Raw genomic sequence first — 16,208 nt, 5'->3', positions numbered from 1 at the left:
GTTAAAGGCTGCTTTCTCCTTTAGCTGACACAAGGAACCATTTTTCCTGCTCCAAATTTTAACCCTGTTATGGATGCCCAGTTGCTAGGAGGAGCCCTACAGGGAATCAGTGAGTATCATGACTAATCCTAACATTTTGTTGGTGGTGTTGGGGGGACGGGGGTGTTAGAAAGTTCTCAGAAAGTAAAAAGCACTAGGCAAAATAAAAGTTCATAAAATTAAAAATGTCACCAAATATCTGTTGATTCTTCAAGGTCACAATAAGATACTGGTGATGTCCGAACAAATAACGTATTTTCATTTACAGAAATTAAGAGGTGATTAAGATTAAACTAAAATCTGTACAAACACTCACAGTAATAAATGCTTTGCTTGGGAAAATAAGAAAAAGAAAACAGAATTATGTGTTATGTCAGTACAGTGAAGGCCAAAAAAAAGGAAAGATTTGTAATTGTAACTTCAATAATTAATTATTACCAGAGACTGTTAAGTCTTTTAATCAGTCACCAAGAAATAAAAATAAATGGAGTAGAAAGTTACAGTATTATATTTCACTCAGGAGTAATTTTTGCTTTCAGTCTACATACCAAGCAAAAAAAATTGTTCAGCAAAGCATTGTTCTCTTTTTAGATCTTTGTGTTTTCCTGCTGAACACTGTTGGTATTGCTGAGGGTCGGAATATTGATTTCTTTTTTTTTTTTACTACCTGAAACATTTTCTTCACATTAAAATTGGTTTCTGTATCAGAATTTTTATATCCCTTGGGGTTTTCACGAGGTTGTACAGCACCAAATCTTGCACTCTGTTCTCAGTTTCTTTAATGGAAATGTAAGGACTCAGACTTAAAGTCAAATGAAGCACAATGAGAATTATTGATCAAGGGGAATCTGAAGTATCTTTCTGATTAAGTTGGCTACAGATGAAAAGTTTTAAACATTTTGCTAAACTTCAAACAGTACTTTAAATGCCATTCCGCTTACATGACAATGCAGAAATGATTGTCTTCATTTAATACTGTGAATACATGCACGTTAACCTCACTTTTCATTTACCTAACAAAGTCCTTGGAACAATGCTATAATTTAAAGGACCCCAGGCAAAATAAAAAGTTCAGCTTCAGAGAAGTTCAAGTCTCTATAGCCTTTACAGGAACTGACAACCTGATCCTGAATCTTGCACATGACATTCATTCTTTTGAGAATGTTCAGTCACATACTGTCCCACTGATACCACTGGTACTACACAAAACAATAAAGTTATTTAGGCTTTTAAATCTTTCCTGAATTATTCTTGTCTTTTACTGTAGAGATGATATAAACTATACAGATTCCTAGTGATCATTCTTTTCTAAAACACGTAGTAAGAAATCCTTTGTACGGTTGCAGCAATACTTCCATTTTGTGAGACTGACGGAAATGAATCAGACTGATGTTAAATCAAGTCTTACTAAAAAGCTGATGTAATTGTGGCTAGATGATCCAGAAGAAAGAGAACTCAACCTGCTGCATAATGAGCAAATAGAGACTTCCTCTGCCAGCTTAAAAAATACATATATATTCAATGCCCAATTACATTTGTGTCAAAATGAAGCCTGTCAGTTATAGATCATATAATAAAACCTAAAGAAGCTGTAATAGGAACAGAATGTGTATCTGTAACACATACGTATATGCCTATATAACAATGACTAGTAGAAACTTGAGAGTCTACTGTACTCCATTCAGATGCTAGCTGATCCCCGTGCTTTCCAGCCTAATTCATCTCTGCTGCAAATATGATAAAGTCAATTGATTTATACCCGGAGATCCATTTATGCTGGATTTCATTAAAATACTCAGGCATCTGAAATTTTCAAGAGCCAACTTTTGGGATGAAAGAAAATTTTTAAGTTATACAATGGTTTTCAGAGTATGTTCTTTTTCATAAGCAGCAAATACTAATTTGTTAGAGAAGTTCAGCAGTATTCTCTAGCTATCAAGCAAAAGATCATAGGTAAACTTCAATAATATGCCCTTGGAAATGGGTGAAAATATTATATTTTTTTAAAACTTCATAACTTATACAGTTAATTTGAAAATATGTGTCTTTCAGTTTTTCAAATGTTCTGACCATAATTTTTCATCCCCATAAGAGATCTCTAATCCTGAAACAATTTATTCAATATCAATAAGGCATACAAGTATGACTTCCCAGGCTCAGCCACAAACTCTGCTAATGTGCCTTATTCTGAATAGATGAAAACCTCTATTTGTTTTATTGATGCTTTCAAATCCATTGAACTGATGGTGATGCATCTGATAATAACAGGCTACTTCACTTTTTTGCTAACATTACACCAGCAAAAGAAAGGTATATAAACACTGTAAATATAGAATCACAGAATCATAGAATAGTTATGGTTGGAAAGGACCTTAATGTCATCTAGTTCCAACCCCCATGCTATGGGAAGGGACACCTCACACTAAACCATATCACCCAAGGCTTCATCCAACCTGGCCTTGAACACTGCCAGGGATGGAGCATTCAATACCTCCCTGGACAACCCATTCCAGTGCCTCACCACACTAACAGTAAAGAATTTCTTCGTTATATCCTTATATCACTGATGTTAGTAAATACCAGCAGGATATTAATCCATTTATCTGTTTTTTCAAGAAATAACTTTAATTTTCTTGAACAAAACATGAATAATCACAAATATAAGTATGTAACAACACTTTGTTAATTTAGAGTCTGTTTTGTGTTTCCATTACAGGTTGTGAAAAAGATGTGTTGATTGATATCCTCACGCAGCGCTGCAATTCACAGCGGCTTATGATTGCTGAGGCATATAGAGACATGTACGGCAGGGTATGACACAGCGCTTTGTACTTTCATTACTTCTGTCTCTCCTGTATCTAATGCAGTTGCTCAGCCCTTCTCTCAGGTCAATCACTGGAACCAAAAGACTGTCAGGCAGCTGGCTGGCACCATCAGACTGGCACACAACTTTGCTCATGTTAACTACTGATACCTCTGAAAGTTTCATATTGTCATTTATATAACAGCAGAAGTACATTTGCCACTCACAAAGTTACATAAAGGGGACATGAACAGTTCCTGGTTCATTCTCCTCTACTGACCAAAGCAGAATTTCTGGACAGACTTGTTTGTCTCTGTGCTTTTAGGAGGTTCTGCATTACTTCTTTAAAGATTTTTGGAATACACAGTAAAGTAGTATTGCATTTGGATTGAAACACGAATGAGAAACACCATACCAGCAATTACAAGTAGTTGTATCTGATGCACTGGTTTATATTCTCATCTCAAGCACCAACATCTTCAGACCTCATACCATGTAATTCCATTCATTAAGCATAACACTTGCCTGAGCTGCTTAATGCTAAATTTATGAATCTCTGAAAGGTGTTTCAAAAAATTCAGAATCATAGAATGGATAGGGTTGGAAAGGACCTTGAGATCATCTACTTCCAACCCCCCTGCCATGGGCAGGGACATCTTGCACTAAACCATGTCACCCAAGGCTCTGTCCAACCTGGCCTTCAGCACCACCAAGGATGGAGCATTCACAGCTTCCCTGGGCAAGCCATTCCAGTGCCTCACCACCCTCACAGTAAAGAATTGCTTCCTTATATCTAACTTCTCCTGTTTCAGTTCAAACCCATTACCCCTTGTCCTATCACTACAGTCCCTAGTGAAGAGTCCCTCCCCAGCATCCTTGTAGGCCCCCTTCAGATACTGGGAGGCTGCTATGAGGTCTCCACGCAGCCTTCTCTTCTCCAGGCTGAACAGCCCCAACTTTCTCAGCCTCTCTTCATACAGGAGGTGCTCCAGTCCCCTGATCAACCTCGTGGCCCTCCTCTGGACTTGTTCCAACAGTTCCATGTCCTTTTTATGTTGAGGACACCAGAACTGCACACAATACTCCAAGTGAGGTCTCACGAGAGCAGAGAGGGGCAGGATCACCTCCTTCGACCTGCTGGTCATGTTCCTTTTGATGCAGCCCAGGATACAGCTGGCTTTCTGGGCTGCAAGCGCACACTTCCATCTCATGTTCATTTTCTTATCAACCAACACCCCCAAGTCCTTCTCCACAGGGCTGCTCTGAATCTCTTCTCTGCCCAACCTGTACCTGTGCCTGGGATTGCTCCCACCCAGGTGTAGGACCTTGCACTTGGCATGGTTAAACTTCATGAGGTTGGCATCAGCCCACCTCACAAGTGTGTCAAGGTTCCTCTGGATGGCATTCCTTCCCTCCAGCATATCAACTGAACCACACAGCTTGGTGTCATCAGCAAACTTGCTGAGGGCACATTGAATCTCACTGTCCATGTCATCAACAAAGATGTCATCAACCAACCACTGAGGGACACCAGTTATTACTGGTCAATTAATGGGTATTGAGCCATTGATCACAACTCTTTGCATGAGGGCATCCTGACCAGACTCAATTCTAACTAGGCCTTAGCTTTCCTGACCTGATCCCTAGCTTTCCATACAATGTCCCTGTATTCTTCCCAGCTTGTCTGTCCTCACTTCCACCTTCCATAAACTTCTTTCAAGACATAAAAAGACAGCTTTTATTTTTTTAAAAAGAACCAAAACAAACAACAAAACCCAAAACAAAATTACCCATATTTACTATATAAAAAACATACACAGAGATAGTTATCCTCATTCTATTTTAGATCTACTATTGCTAACTAAATGAATTTGGGAAAGTTAAAATGCCTGCATTATCCTCAGTTACCTCAGCTATATATAAGGACAAAATAAGTATATAAGGACAAAAACAACAGCAACACATTTTGTAAAATCCCTGTGAAATCTAGTGATGAAAAGTGCTGTATTGGAAAGGTAAAGAAAAATGCTCTGATTAAACTGACCAGACATGCCCTTCCCCTCACAGAAGACAGCCAAAATTAAAAAAAAAAATCCAACCTTTTTCTTCTCCTGAAAACTGAAAAACTAATGGCTCACTGGAAAATGCTTTGAAGGTCAGTGTATGGTTGCCATTGAATCCATCAGTGTGAGTGAGGACAGAGTTTGCAGAAATACTACCATACAGCCATCAGCCTTAGAGTTAACTAGAAATGGATCATTCACAAGCTCCACAGTTAACTGCTGATGTGGTAGCGTGTTACACCGTTTGTCTGTTCACCAGTAGAACAGTGTATTTTCTTTTCTGGATAGCTGAGCAGCTTTCTAGGATGGGATGTGTCTTGCCCTGAATTGCTGCAGTTTATACGTCAGAAGGCACTTCAACACACACTGGTGATAGCATTTCACTGGCTGTAATCCATATTACAGGACATACTTCATTGGGCAAATGTGACATTTGGCAGTCCCAGCTTATGAGTGGCAAACTGCACAACAGAGAAGACACAGCTAGGCAGTAACACTTTTTAGCCTTTGCAGTTTCATCTATGGGAAACCTGTCAGTCCTATCCTAAACCCTCTTAATTTCAATTAAGTCTGCCCAATATGGCTGCTACTGTTCTCATTCATTTGACAAATGTAAAGCGTGACACATCAGAAGTAGAAATAAATATAAAAAAGAAAGAAAAACCCTGAACTGGCCGTAAGATTTCTTCTTACAATTAGCCTTCCAGGCTCTCTACAGCAGAGATGATTAGGAAATGTTACTAATGACAACTTAGTTGTCTTTTCTCATTTTTCAGTACTTCCCTTAGTTCTGATTGGGGGAGTAATTTTTAACTATTACTAATCCATTTTCCCACAGGCACATAGTCAGGAGTAAAGTCTTAATGGATTAATTTCTATTTCATGTGTGATTTAGTGGCTGTCAAATGTATCCAATGTGCTTTCACAGAAGACTGTGTATGTTTCTTCATTATCAATTCAATTTTTAATGGGTATATGTCCCCATGCATTGCTGCTCTAGCTACTAATTTAATTATATTCAGATATGTATCAAAACCAAATTACAGGCTTGAAAAAGCTGCAGCTCCGAAAACAATAGTTTCTATCGTGGGAACTGATTCTGGTACTCCTTTAAATTCAGACTTAGGTCAGAAAATATCTCACAGCTGCCTAGTACCATATGTAAGATATATAAAAAAATAAGTGCACAAGTATCCTCTTAATCAGAAACTGTAACAGTGTAACTAACAAGCTTTGGCATTTGCACTGTTTTGAAGGATGCTATTGGGAAAGGGGAGAGTGAGAAGGAAACTCCCATCCATTACTTAGGTACCTGGCAAGCAAGTACCGAGATGCATGCGGGGGAAGAAGAGGGTTCCTTTTTATTAATTCAGCATCTGTCAAAAGTTGTGAATTCACTTTGAGTGTAATATACACTCAAACTGCAGCACATAACCAGTAACCCAAAGCAGGTATTTTTATGTATTAGAAGCAATGTGGGTGATTTAAATTATTCACATAGTAGGCAACACTGAAAAAGGCACAAGAAACTGCCTGTGTTCATGGGATTTGAATTCCAAAGGTGCTTTGCTCCCACAGATTCACACAGGGAATGCGCCAAGGGAGCTGCAGATGCTTTGCAATGGTATTCAAGCTGATAAGCCTTTAAGTAGTAGTAGCACTTAAAGCCCTGAATTTTCTTCTGTCTTCTAATGAACCAAAAATCAACAATCCTATATGGTCTGCCTGCTTGTGTATCTATCGTCACCTCATCCAGACTATTAGAAGAGGCAGGTACTATTTAAAAGAATATTTTTCTTACTTAATTTTAGCCAGACTTAATCTTCAATAGTTCATCTTTATTCATTTGCAAAGAAAATTATAAATACATTTTTACAGTTGTCCTAATCAAGTGTGACTACTGAAATAATCCTGTCTATGCCTTTCCTATTTATTTTTAAGGATCTGATAACGGACCTAAAGCAGAATCTCTCTCATCACTTGAAAGAAGTCATGGTTGGCTTGATGTATCCGCCTGCTTCCTATGATGCCCACGAGCTCTGGCATGCCTTGAAGGTACCTGTCTAATTCAGCATTTCTTAAGTCTCAGTCACTAATTACAGCCCTGAGCATGTTAAATTGATTTTTTTTTTACATTCGAACAGTTGATAAACAGCTGGAATACACTGGATAGTGTACACTACATAGTACTCTAGGTCATCAGAAATACAGTGCTATATGAAGTTTATTCAATGATATGCTAAAACCATCATCAACAATACCCTTGTCATGTAATAAATACAACCCATTTAATACCCATGGTAAACTCAGTAACTGAAGAAATATTTATACATGGAAAAGGCCCTGATCCTGCAATCATGTATGTATGTCACAAACAAAATTAATTGGAGAAACACCTCAAAAAAAGAAAAAAATATAAACAGGTTTTTTTCTTGTCCTTCAGACACTTAAACCAACGCATTTTTTAGAACTACTGCTTCATTTTTAATTGTGGTTGGCACTAAAGAATTGTGAAATATCACTTGTAGCACTGCAGGCATAATTTTTGTTAAAACTATTGACAAGATTGCTAAAGTTATATTTTTTCTAAATGTAGCTCAAATTTAAACTTTCTTATTTTGATTTTAACTTTCTATCTTGGCCTGGATTTATACAGGCAAAGTGAAAAACAGGCCATGTGTGTCTCCAGGCTCAGGCCCAATGTCATGTTCTCCCCATTATCCTAAATGCAGAATACTCACCAACACCACACTTGTGCATATCAGAAGCAGCATATCTTGTGTCAGTTCAAGCTTATAAAATTAACTCAAATTCTGTGAGAAAATACAGTGATTTGCAACTCTGCATACATGACCATACTGCTTACCTTAAATAACAAGTTCTGCAGTAGACATTAGAGTCCATTAATATTCCTAAATAAATAAAAATTTAAAAAAAAAGAAAAAAAAGCAGCAAAATGTAACAGCTGTGCTCATATCTACTTCAGATTGCCTGAACACTTGCTTGCTGGGGATATATACTCAATCTTTGCCTCTGATTTCTTTCAAATTCTTACTAAAACTCTGAAATTCTGCCCATTATGTTTCTGTCAACACCAGTCTTGCTTCATTCCCCTCTTGTTAATGTACATAATGAAATTCAGATCAAGTGTGAATATATTTGAAACACAGGGCTCTATTATTCATCTGAAGTAATTTTCTATTTAAACAGGTAGACTATGCAAAAAGTACACTCTCCTTTTCTCCAACAGAAACTGCTTTTCATTCTTTTGTTAATTCTGATAAGCACAGTACTGCTGTTTTCTAAAAGCTGTGGTTTCTACTAACAACTTTTCATACTTAATTCTTTCCACACAGGGAGTAGACACAGAAGAAAAATGCCTAATTGATATATTAGCCTCAAGAACAAATATGGAGATCTTCCAGATGAAAGAAGCCTACTTAATGCGTAAAGTGTTTTACAAGTGCAAAGTAGCAACTATACTATGTGTTCTCCCAAAGTATTAGCACATATGAAGGAACTAAACTACAAAAATGATTTCTCAGTACTAACTTGCTCCCTTCCCCCTATAACTATATTCAGAAGGCTGGAGCAGAATGTTTTAATTTGAAAATACACCACAGTATTTTGAGATGTATTGCTGCCTACGACATTTGAAATACTCGACACATTTGGGGCTTTTCAAGACTTCTGCATACTTTATTCAAAAAAAGTACAGTAGCTGTTTTCCTTCCAGAAGTCCTTACTCAGGCTGGATGCTCACTCATCTGCCTTGATGAGACATTTGAGTATCCTGCCACCACACAGCATCCATGGGTGGGTGGAGAGGTGAGGCAGTGCACAGGCTAAGGCCCCCCAGCAGGCAGAAGCACCTGGCAGGGCCCAGACAGACCTAGCTCCATGTAGAACCTGCTCTGGGTTACTGTGGAACAATCACCACAGAAAATGGACAAGTATTTGCACCCTATTTATTTTTCCTTTGTTTGCTAGATTAGTGCTATTCAGAATACGTTCGTTTGTGATTTAGATATGTTTTTTTATTTACCCTAGAATACAATAATGATCTTCAACAAGATATCGATTCTGAGACTTCAGGCCACTTCAGAGATACACTCATGAACCTTGCTCAGGTAGCGTAAGAACAAGTAATATACTTGCATTTCTAAAAAACTCAGAATAACTTTTGATAATATTTAAGAAGTCTTAAATTTTAAGGTGACTGTGGTTACAGCTAGTTCAATAGGGCTATGCTTTTGAACAAAAGAGTGGAAAGCAAAAGAAGAACTTGAATTCCTTCATCTACTTTGACTTTTGCTTTCAGAGGGAGGCAAAGGTCAACAGGCTATTTTATTGAGTAAGTCCCTGGCTATTCAACTGCTGGCCCTCTGCTCAACCTGTCTCATCTCAAAAGTAGCCTGTGTGTGCATGTACAAATGAGCTTTTCATTTTTAAAGATCTCTTTTCTCCATTGTTAGGATATACAGTTCATAATTCAGCCTAGGCATTATGTAAAAAAGGAGATATATACACATTTGACTATGAAAGAAAGCATTAAATAGTTCTCTATTTAAAACATTATGTTCTTTGTGCTACTGCATATGCTAAATCACAATACTTTTGCATGCAGGCAAATTCTCACTACCTCACATCAACTCTAGCAGTTATCAACTTGGAGTTTTATACTACAGTGTTGGTCACCTTTGTCAGATAGAGTTCACATTCTCACTGTAGTCACTGTGCTCATTATATTAAAAGTCCTTTTTAAACAAAAGTAACAAATAATGACAAAAAAACCTGCCAGAAGATAACAGTATACACAAGGTATAGCATAATATATATGCTGTACATACATCAATACAGCATATATAAGACGTATCTGTATTTTTATATATGTGTGTCTGGGGAAAACATTCTTGTAAGACCTGAAATAGCAGCAGACTTCATTGAGATACAGAGATAAAGAGCAAATGTTTCAAATGTAGAAGCTATAAACAGGAAGTATTTTTTTTCTAATGCTGGATGTTTTTTTCCCTCTAATAATGAAAATCGATCCCTGCTTAAATGAAGAGCTACAGGTTAAGCAACCTAACCTCTCATCAATGTTAAATGAATGAGACACTTTATCCATCAAAGGAACAAATTTAAAATAAATTATCTGGGACTACATTATTAGTCCTTATTTTCTTAAAGCACAAATATTGATAAAGAGGTCTGGGGCAATACTGATAAGAAATAAGCAGTGAATGGCAAATGTTACTCTTACCCTTGTTTTCCCCTCACAGTTACATATTACAGTAAACAATGTAACATCAATAATACTGGAAATGGTGATGGGATGGGGGTGGTGAAGTAAAAGCTGATTTAAAATGGGACTAAAAAAGGGGTAGGCTTACCCACTTCCTCCATTTCTTCTACTCACAAGACCATGGGTTATTCCAGAGTTCCTTTTTTTGGAGGAAGTGAAGATACAACACAACAACTTGAAGGTATTTTCTATAGTTGCAAATTCAACCACTGAATATACTGATCCAATCTAAAAGCCCATATGTGTATCTTTTTTCCCCCCAGGGAACAAGGATGGAAGGTTATGCAGATCCTTCTACAGCTGCTCAGGATGCAATGGTAAACATGTGCTCCTCTCAAAAATAAAAAAAAAAAATATGAATGCTGAAAAGTGATGTAGGACTTACTTAAAATCTGCATTTTTTTTTCCTTTTTCTGATATGTTAGATTCTATGGGAAGCATGTCAGCGAAAAACAGGCGAACATAAAAACATGCTGCAAATGATTCTCTGCAACAAGAGTTACCAGCAGTTGTGGATGGGTAATCCAGCAGTTCAGCTGTTTGAACAAAATCTCACTTTCTAGTAAAACCATGGTTTATACACTAAGAAGCTCAGTGTGCAGCAGGGTATTAGCCTGAAACCTAAGTGCGAACTGTTGGAATTCCCAAACTCCCACTGATACTAATGGCATTTTGGAAGTAATGCAAAATTTTGAAACTCAGCCTGATGACTACAGACATCTGTAGATAGGACAGACATCGGGATGCCCAGTAACAGAGAGAAGAATGCATGACCAAAGAAAAGCATACATTATGCCTGCGCTGAGTTTACACACAGCACAATGAGGCAAATTTTTCCTAATTATGTTCTTCATAAGTAACTCTGTTATGAAGGAAAACTTGGGAGAAGCAGTTGGAGTATTTTCAACAAATATCTGTATGTGAAAACACATTACTGTGTCATAGCTTTTCCCTGGAAGTTTCAAAGAAGTTTCTGATGGGAGCACTTCAGGGTCCACATCTGCTCTCTTGTAACAAACATACACACAGAAACAGAACCATAATGGAACATTTTTATTTAAAATAAGTAATTAGACATAATTACAGATTGCAAGAAATTTATGTGAGATCATCCAGATCATCCGCTGTAGAAAAGAAACCTGTTTTATCTGGTTGGTGGCAAAAAGTCTTTTGCTCTGCAGTGGAAAGATAGTCTGGTTCTCACTATGCAGCCAGATCTATTTCTTATGTCAACTTCTAAAAGTAGCTTAGAACTACTTTGCCGTCATGGATCAACAACTTAATTCTTCTATCACAATCTGCTCTCTTTCTGCAACAGTGATTTGAGGGCTCTGCATGTAACATAATCCTCCCTAAGTTTTCTAGTAAACAGTGAGTTGAAAATTTTCCCCCTTTCCTAAAGGAGAAAGCAAGCCCTGTGTGTTTGTGTGTCTGGATACCTGCATTGTACCAATTTTAGCCAACCTGAGCAAGGAAGTTGTCTTAATGACATGACACTCTTACAAGTTTCATAAACAGAGGCTGCTAGATAGAGAATTTATTAAAGCCCCCAGAGAAACAGAGGCTTTGGCACGCATTCATTTTTGCATACTGGAGAACCCAGAGAGAGAATGTCCTGGAAGGCGGGTTTCAGGCTATTAATTTAGATTGCCTCACCTGGGGAATATAAGCCTAATGAAATACTGAGAATAAATGGGGGTGGGGGGGGGGAAATAACTCCATAGTTATAGTACCAGGGGTAAGAATGAAAACAAAAGCAAGTTGATCATTACTAATAAACTAGAATAAAGCAACATTTTTTTCTTTCCCACCAAGTTTTCCAGGAGTTCCAAAGTATCTCTGGGCAAGACATCGTAGATGCCATTAATGAATGTTATGATGGATACTTTCAAGAATTACTGGTTGCAATAGGTAATGTAAAAATATTATTTTACACCAGCAATAATCTCTTAAAATCTAATATGGTATCTATAATGTATTAAATATATTTTTTCTGATCTTTTTATTCGCTTTACTCTCCTATATTGTGTAACTGGATTTCCAGAGATCATTAGAAAGGAATATGTGAACTACTTTTCCATGTTCACGAAAGGACTGAGCAGAACTGGTATCTGTTATTTGATTACAAATTCTGTGTGACTGATCATAAGTGCATAACCAACTGAATCTACACATTAAATAACTGGCAAAGTTTTCAGGACTTCAGTGGCATGTAAAAAAGTTCCAAGCTTTATGTACCTTTGATTTCCATTTACAGAATAATGACAACATTTCTACAAAGAAATCATGTGAGTATATTCACTGATACTTAGTAAGTCACTTGATGCAACAGCAATGGGCACCCACCCAAAATAAATACCAGAGTTTTAAAATTATAAATGTAGTTATGTTTGTGAAGACAGGTAAATGATTTTAAGGTGGATCATGGACAACCCTACCTAGCTGTGTACTGACTATTATTAATGAACTAGAATAAAGTATGATTTTCTTTTTCCCCAAGTTTTCCAGGAATTACAGAATATCTCTGGACAAGACATCATAAATGCCCAAAGCAAACAGAAATTGTTTTATAATAATCTCATGTTTACTTGTTGCAACTCTTCTCTCCTAGTTCTCTGTGCTCGTGACAAGCCTGCCTACTTTGCTTACAGGCTTCATAATGCAATTCATGTAAGTAGTCTTTCTTCTTCACCTATCACACAAATTAGCTTCCCTATCTTTATGTCTGGTTGATTATTCTTAAGAACTCATACATCAGACCAATCAATCTTTAAGGTGTGATTGTGTGCTTTAAAACTATTGTTGCACACATAAATTTCAAAGCAGCAGTGCCTAAACAACAGTTAGAATGTAACAGTAACAACAGAAGTTTAAATATTTAGATTCCTTAAAAAGGTGCCTGTCTGGTAACTTTGTCCTCTTTTTTTTTTTTTTTGACTCGAAAACCTTTCTTTTCTATGGATTTTATCTCCCCCTGCTGTGCAGAACTCAATGTGCATTTTTATTACTATGCAATTTTTGTCTCTAGTTTTCAAAAGTATCACTAAAAATCAAATCATAAATTAATGTTACATAAACAAAACTGGTCATACTATCTTCTGGGACTCAAGGTATATATACAGGTTCTTTTTGTGTGTACATGCTAACATACTAAAACAAATAAGAGAGAAGAAGAAATGTGGGTAAATGCAAAGAAACACCTACAAATTCTTATTAAAGACCACGGAAGACATTTTCTTTTTTTTTGTTGTTGTGTTTTGTTTTTTTTTTCTTACTCACTAGTGAAAATTATGAGGCATTATTTTATGTAAAATTAAAGTATACTCTGTGAAGGCTAATCTTTTAAGTGTATGGGCCATAAAGATTTAATATAAACATCAAGCATGTATTAAATTCTCTATATATAGCTTTTTAACACAACTCTTTTTTTCTTTTTTTTTTTTTGAGAACAAGATTTCAGAATCAATGGCTGTTGATAAAATGATTTAGCTTTAACGATCCAAACCGTTCGTCAGTTGCCCAAACCCTGAATCTGTTCTTATGACTTTTATTGTCACTAGATGTCCCCATTTTCCACAGTTACACTATGAAAACTTATTTGGACACAGTTTATACATAGCTGAATACAAGCCATGTAATTTTTAAATCAGTGGTTTAAAGTCTCTGCATTCACATTTGGCAGCAGTTGTGAGCTAGATTACCGGCTTCAGTATAGTTTGAATGGACTGCACAACGACAGTCACAACAGCTGCCTACAAAGTACCTAAGACTACTGACAACAATTCATCAGGTGTTTCTATTCAAAAGTTTTAATTCATGGTCAAAACACTGATATGTGGTGAATCTCTGTTATCCAGTAACATGCATTATATTATTTCAGCATGTGAAAACTCTGTAGGATAAAACCTTTGAATGCTTAGACTCTTTCTTGGATCACTTTATGGATAGCCTAACTAACTGGCTTACGTATTAGCTATTAATATGGACATATATAGATAGGCAAATACATATTGTCCAATTGCCAAGTATGCTCTCATCTTCTTTTCTTTCTAGGATTTTGGGTTTCACAATAAAACAGTTATAAGGATTCTTATTGCCAGGAGTGAGATTGACCTGATGACCATAAGACAACGATACAAAGAGAGATATGGGAAATCACTCTTCCATGATATTAAAGTAAGTTTCTACACACTTTTGCCTATATTCAGCAATGGCACCACACAGGCTGTGTCAAGCCCTACCACAAAAATACAGAGGGTTAATCTCCCTTCAGTCACTCAGATTACAACAACAAAATTTAAAAAAAAAAGAGCAATATGTAAAAACAATCGTATATCTTAGAATCATAGAATAGTTAGGGTTGGAAAGGACCTTAAGACCATCTAGTTCCAACCCCCTGCCATGGGGAGGGACACCTCACACTAAACCATGTCACCCATCCTCTCCGTGCCTGAAGCCGACTTCAATCAGGGAACAGTGAATTCTCAACTCACTCTCATTCTGTGTGATTTTGTCCCTTGCCAATGGCAAGAGGAGGATACAAACAGGATGGGAGAGTATATGGTGAGGAGTAGTTTACATTAATAGTTTCTACACTACTTGGTACCACCTTCTTTCACACAGTCTGGAAAAGTTTGGCTGATACCATTTTTGTGCAAAACTGAGATAAAAATCTGCATTTATGTAGTCTCAATCTTTAGAAGAATTATTACTCTTGTACTCTTGCTATGACACTGTTTAATTGTACAAAAACGACCCTTGCTAAGACATTTTACCTTTTTTATGTTGCTCTAGTCCAACTGTAAGCATGCAGTAACTCTAAGAAATTGCTTGTGATCTTTTGGTATTGAACTCAAGAAGTGCCAAACAGATATGCTCCTACCTTTCAGAGGCAGAACGCCTCTAGGTGGCCAAGCAGACGAAGCCCACGGTATGTGAAATTAAAAGAATCTTAGCCTGGAATTCTTGGGAAAACAGTGCCGTATTTTACAAAACCTCACATCATCAGTCTAGTCCTTGTCACACACCAAGAGAAAGAAAATTAAGAAAACATACAGAAATGTTCTTTCTTTTTTTCTTGCAGCATTTTGCTTCAGGGCATTATGAGAGTGCTTTACTTGCCGTATGTGCTGGTGATGCTGAAGATTACTAAAGAAGATGAACTCTGAAGACTGTATAAATCTATTCTAAATAGAAACTGAAGCTATACATAACACACTAACTATAAGAGATACCTATTCTGTTTCTAAAAAATGAGAACAGAGTAGTTCTGATTTTTTTAAACAGAAAAATCACTGCTATACATTTGCTAATATTAGATCTTTCTTGAGATAGGAAAAACTGTTGACAGGAACATGATTGTTATCTCTGGTTCTAATGAATAATTCTGTTCCTATGATTAATGTAAATTAATGAAGCAAAAAGTAAAATAACTGCATGTAAGTGTATGTTTATCATTTAGTCTCACAACTTCCCAAACTTTATATGACAATAGTTTCTGGAAGAATCTACTCATTTCCACACTGGAGATAAAAAAAGCTTTGTTTTACTTACTTTTAGCAGCACAATTTCTCCCTTTAAGTAAGTTCTTTCACGCTTCTTATACTTCATGGTTTATGCTCTTAAATATTTAGTTACTACCAAACTAAAAATCTACCCCATTCTATTGAGAGTGCTTCTGTATTCACATACTTACTAACACTCCCTTCTTTCCATTTGCAACGAAAGAAAATATTGAAATCAAGTATGCCAAACAATTCATTATTTAGTGCCACACTCTGGAAACCCCTGGAAGAGGAAGCATTATACAGCTTTGAGAAAATTCTAGGAAGATTAAACATTTGAACTCCATTTGCATTTCTCTCGTTTTAATAATTAACTGAATATTAACCTTCAGAGCACTGAGATATTTCCAAGATGCCCCAGATGGTACAATTAAAGAGCCAAATAGTAATAGGTAACACAGCTCCAAATGAGATTGTTCAGTGTGGAGAAGAGA

At 36.7% G+C, this 16,208-nt stretch overlaps 1 protein-coding gene across 1 annotated transcript in view; it reads left to right on the top strand.

The window, feature by feature from the left end:
• The window catches only part of ANXA10 (annexin A10), a 194,301-nt gene extending 178,911 nt beyond the window's left edge, over nucleotides 1-15,390 (top strand). Inside the window, exons 2-12 of the mRNA XM_034064426.1 lie at nucleotides 25-109; nucleotides 2,756-2,850; nucleotides 6,847-6,960; nucleotides 8,262-8,352; nucleotides 8,956-9,035; nucleotides 10,474-10,527; nucleotides 10,636-10,729; nucleotides 12,026-12,121; nucleotides 12,822-12,880; nucleotides 14,264-14,386; nucleotides 15,294-15,390. Of these exons, the coding sequence (XP_033920317.1) occupies nucleotides 25-109; nucleotides 2,756-2,850; nucleotides 6,847-6,960; nucleotides 8,262-8,352; nucleotides 8,956-9,035; nucleotides 10,474-10,527; nucleotides 10,636-10,729; nucleotides 12,026-12,121; nucleotides 12,822-12,880; nucleotides 14,264-14,386; nucleotides 15,294-15,362 (960 nt within the window). The 3' untranslated portion in view covers nucleotides 15,363-15,390. The remainder of the gene's footprint in view (nucleotides 1-24; nucleotides 110-2,755; nucleotides 2,851-6,846; nucleotides 6,961-8,261; nucleotides 8,353-8,955; nucleotides 9,036-10,473; nucleotides 10,528-10,635; nucleotides 10,730-12,025; nucleotides 12,122-12,821; nucleotides 12,881-14,263; nucleotides 14,387-15,293) is intronic.
• The last annotated feature ends 818 nt before the right edge of the window (nucleotides 15,391-16,208 follow it).

This window comes from Melopsittacus undulatus, chromosome 7 (genome assembly GCF_012275295.1).
Source record: "Melopsittacus undulatus isolate bMelUnd1 chromosome 7, bMelUnd1.mat.Z, whole genome shotgun sequence".
NCBI lineage: Eukaryota > Metazoa > Chordata > Aves > Psittaciformes > Psittaculidae > Melopsittacus > Melopsittacus undulatus.
The sequence above is the reverse complement of the archived record's forward strand: the minus strand, read 5'-3'. Positions and strand labels throughout refer to the sequence as shown.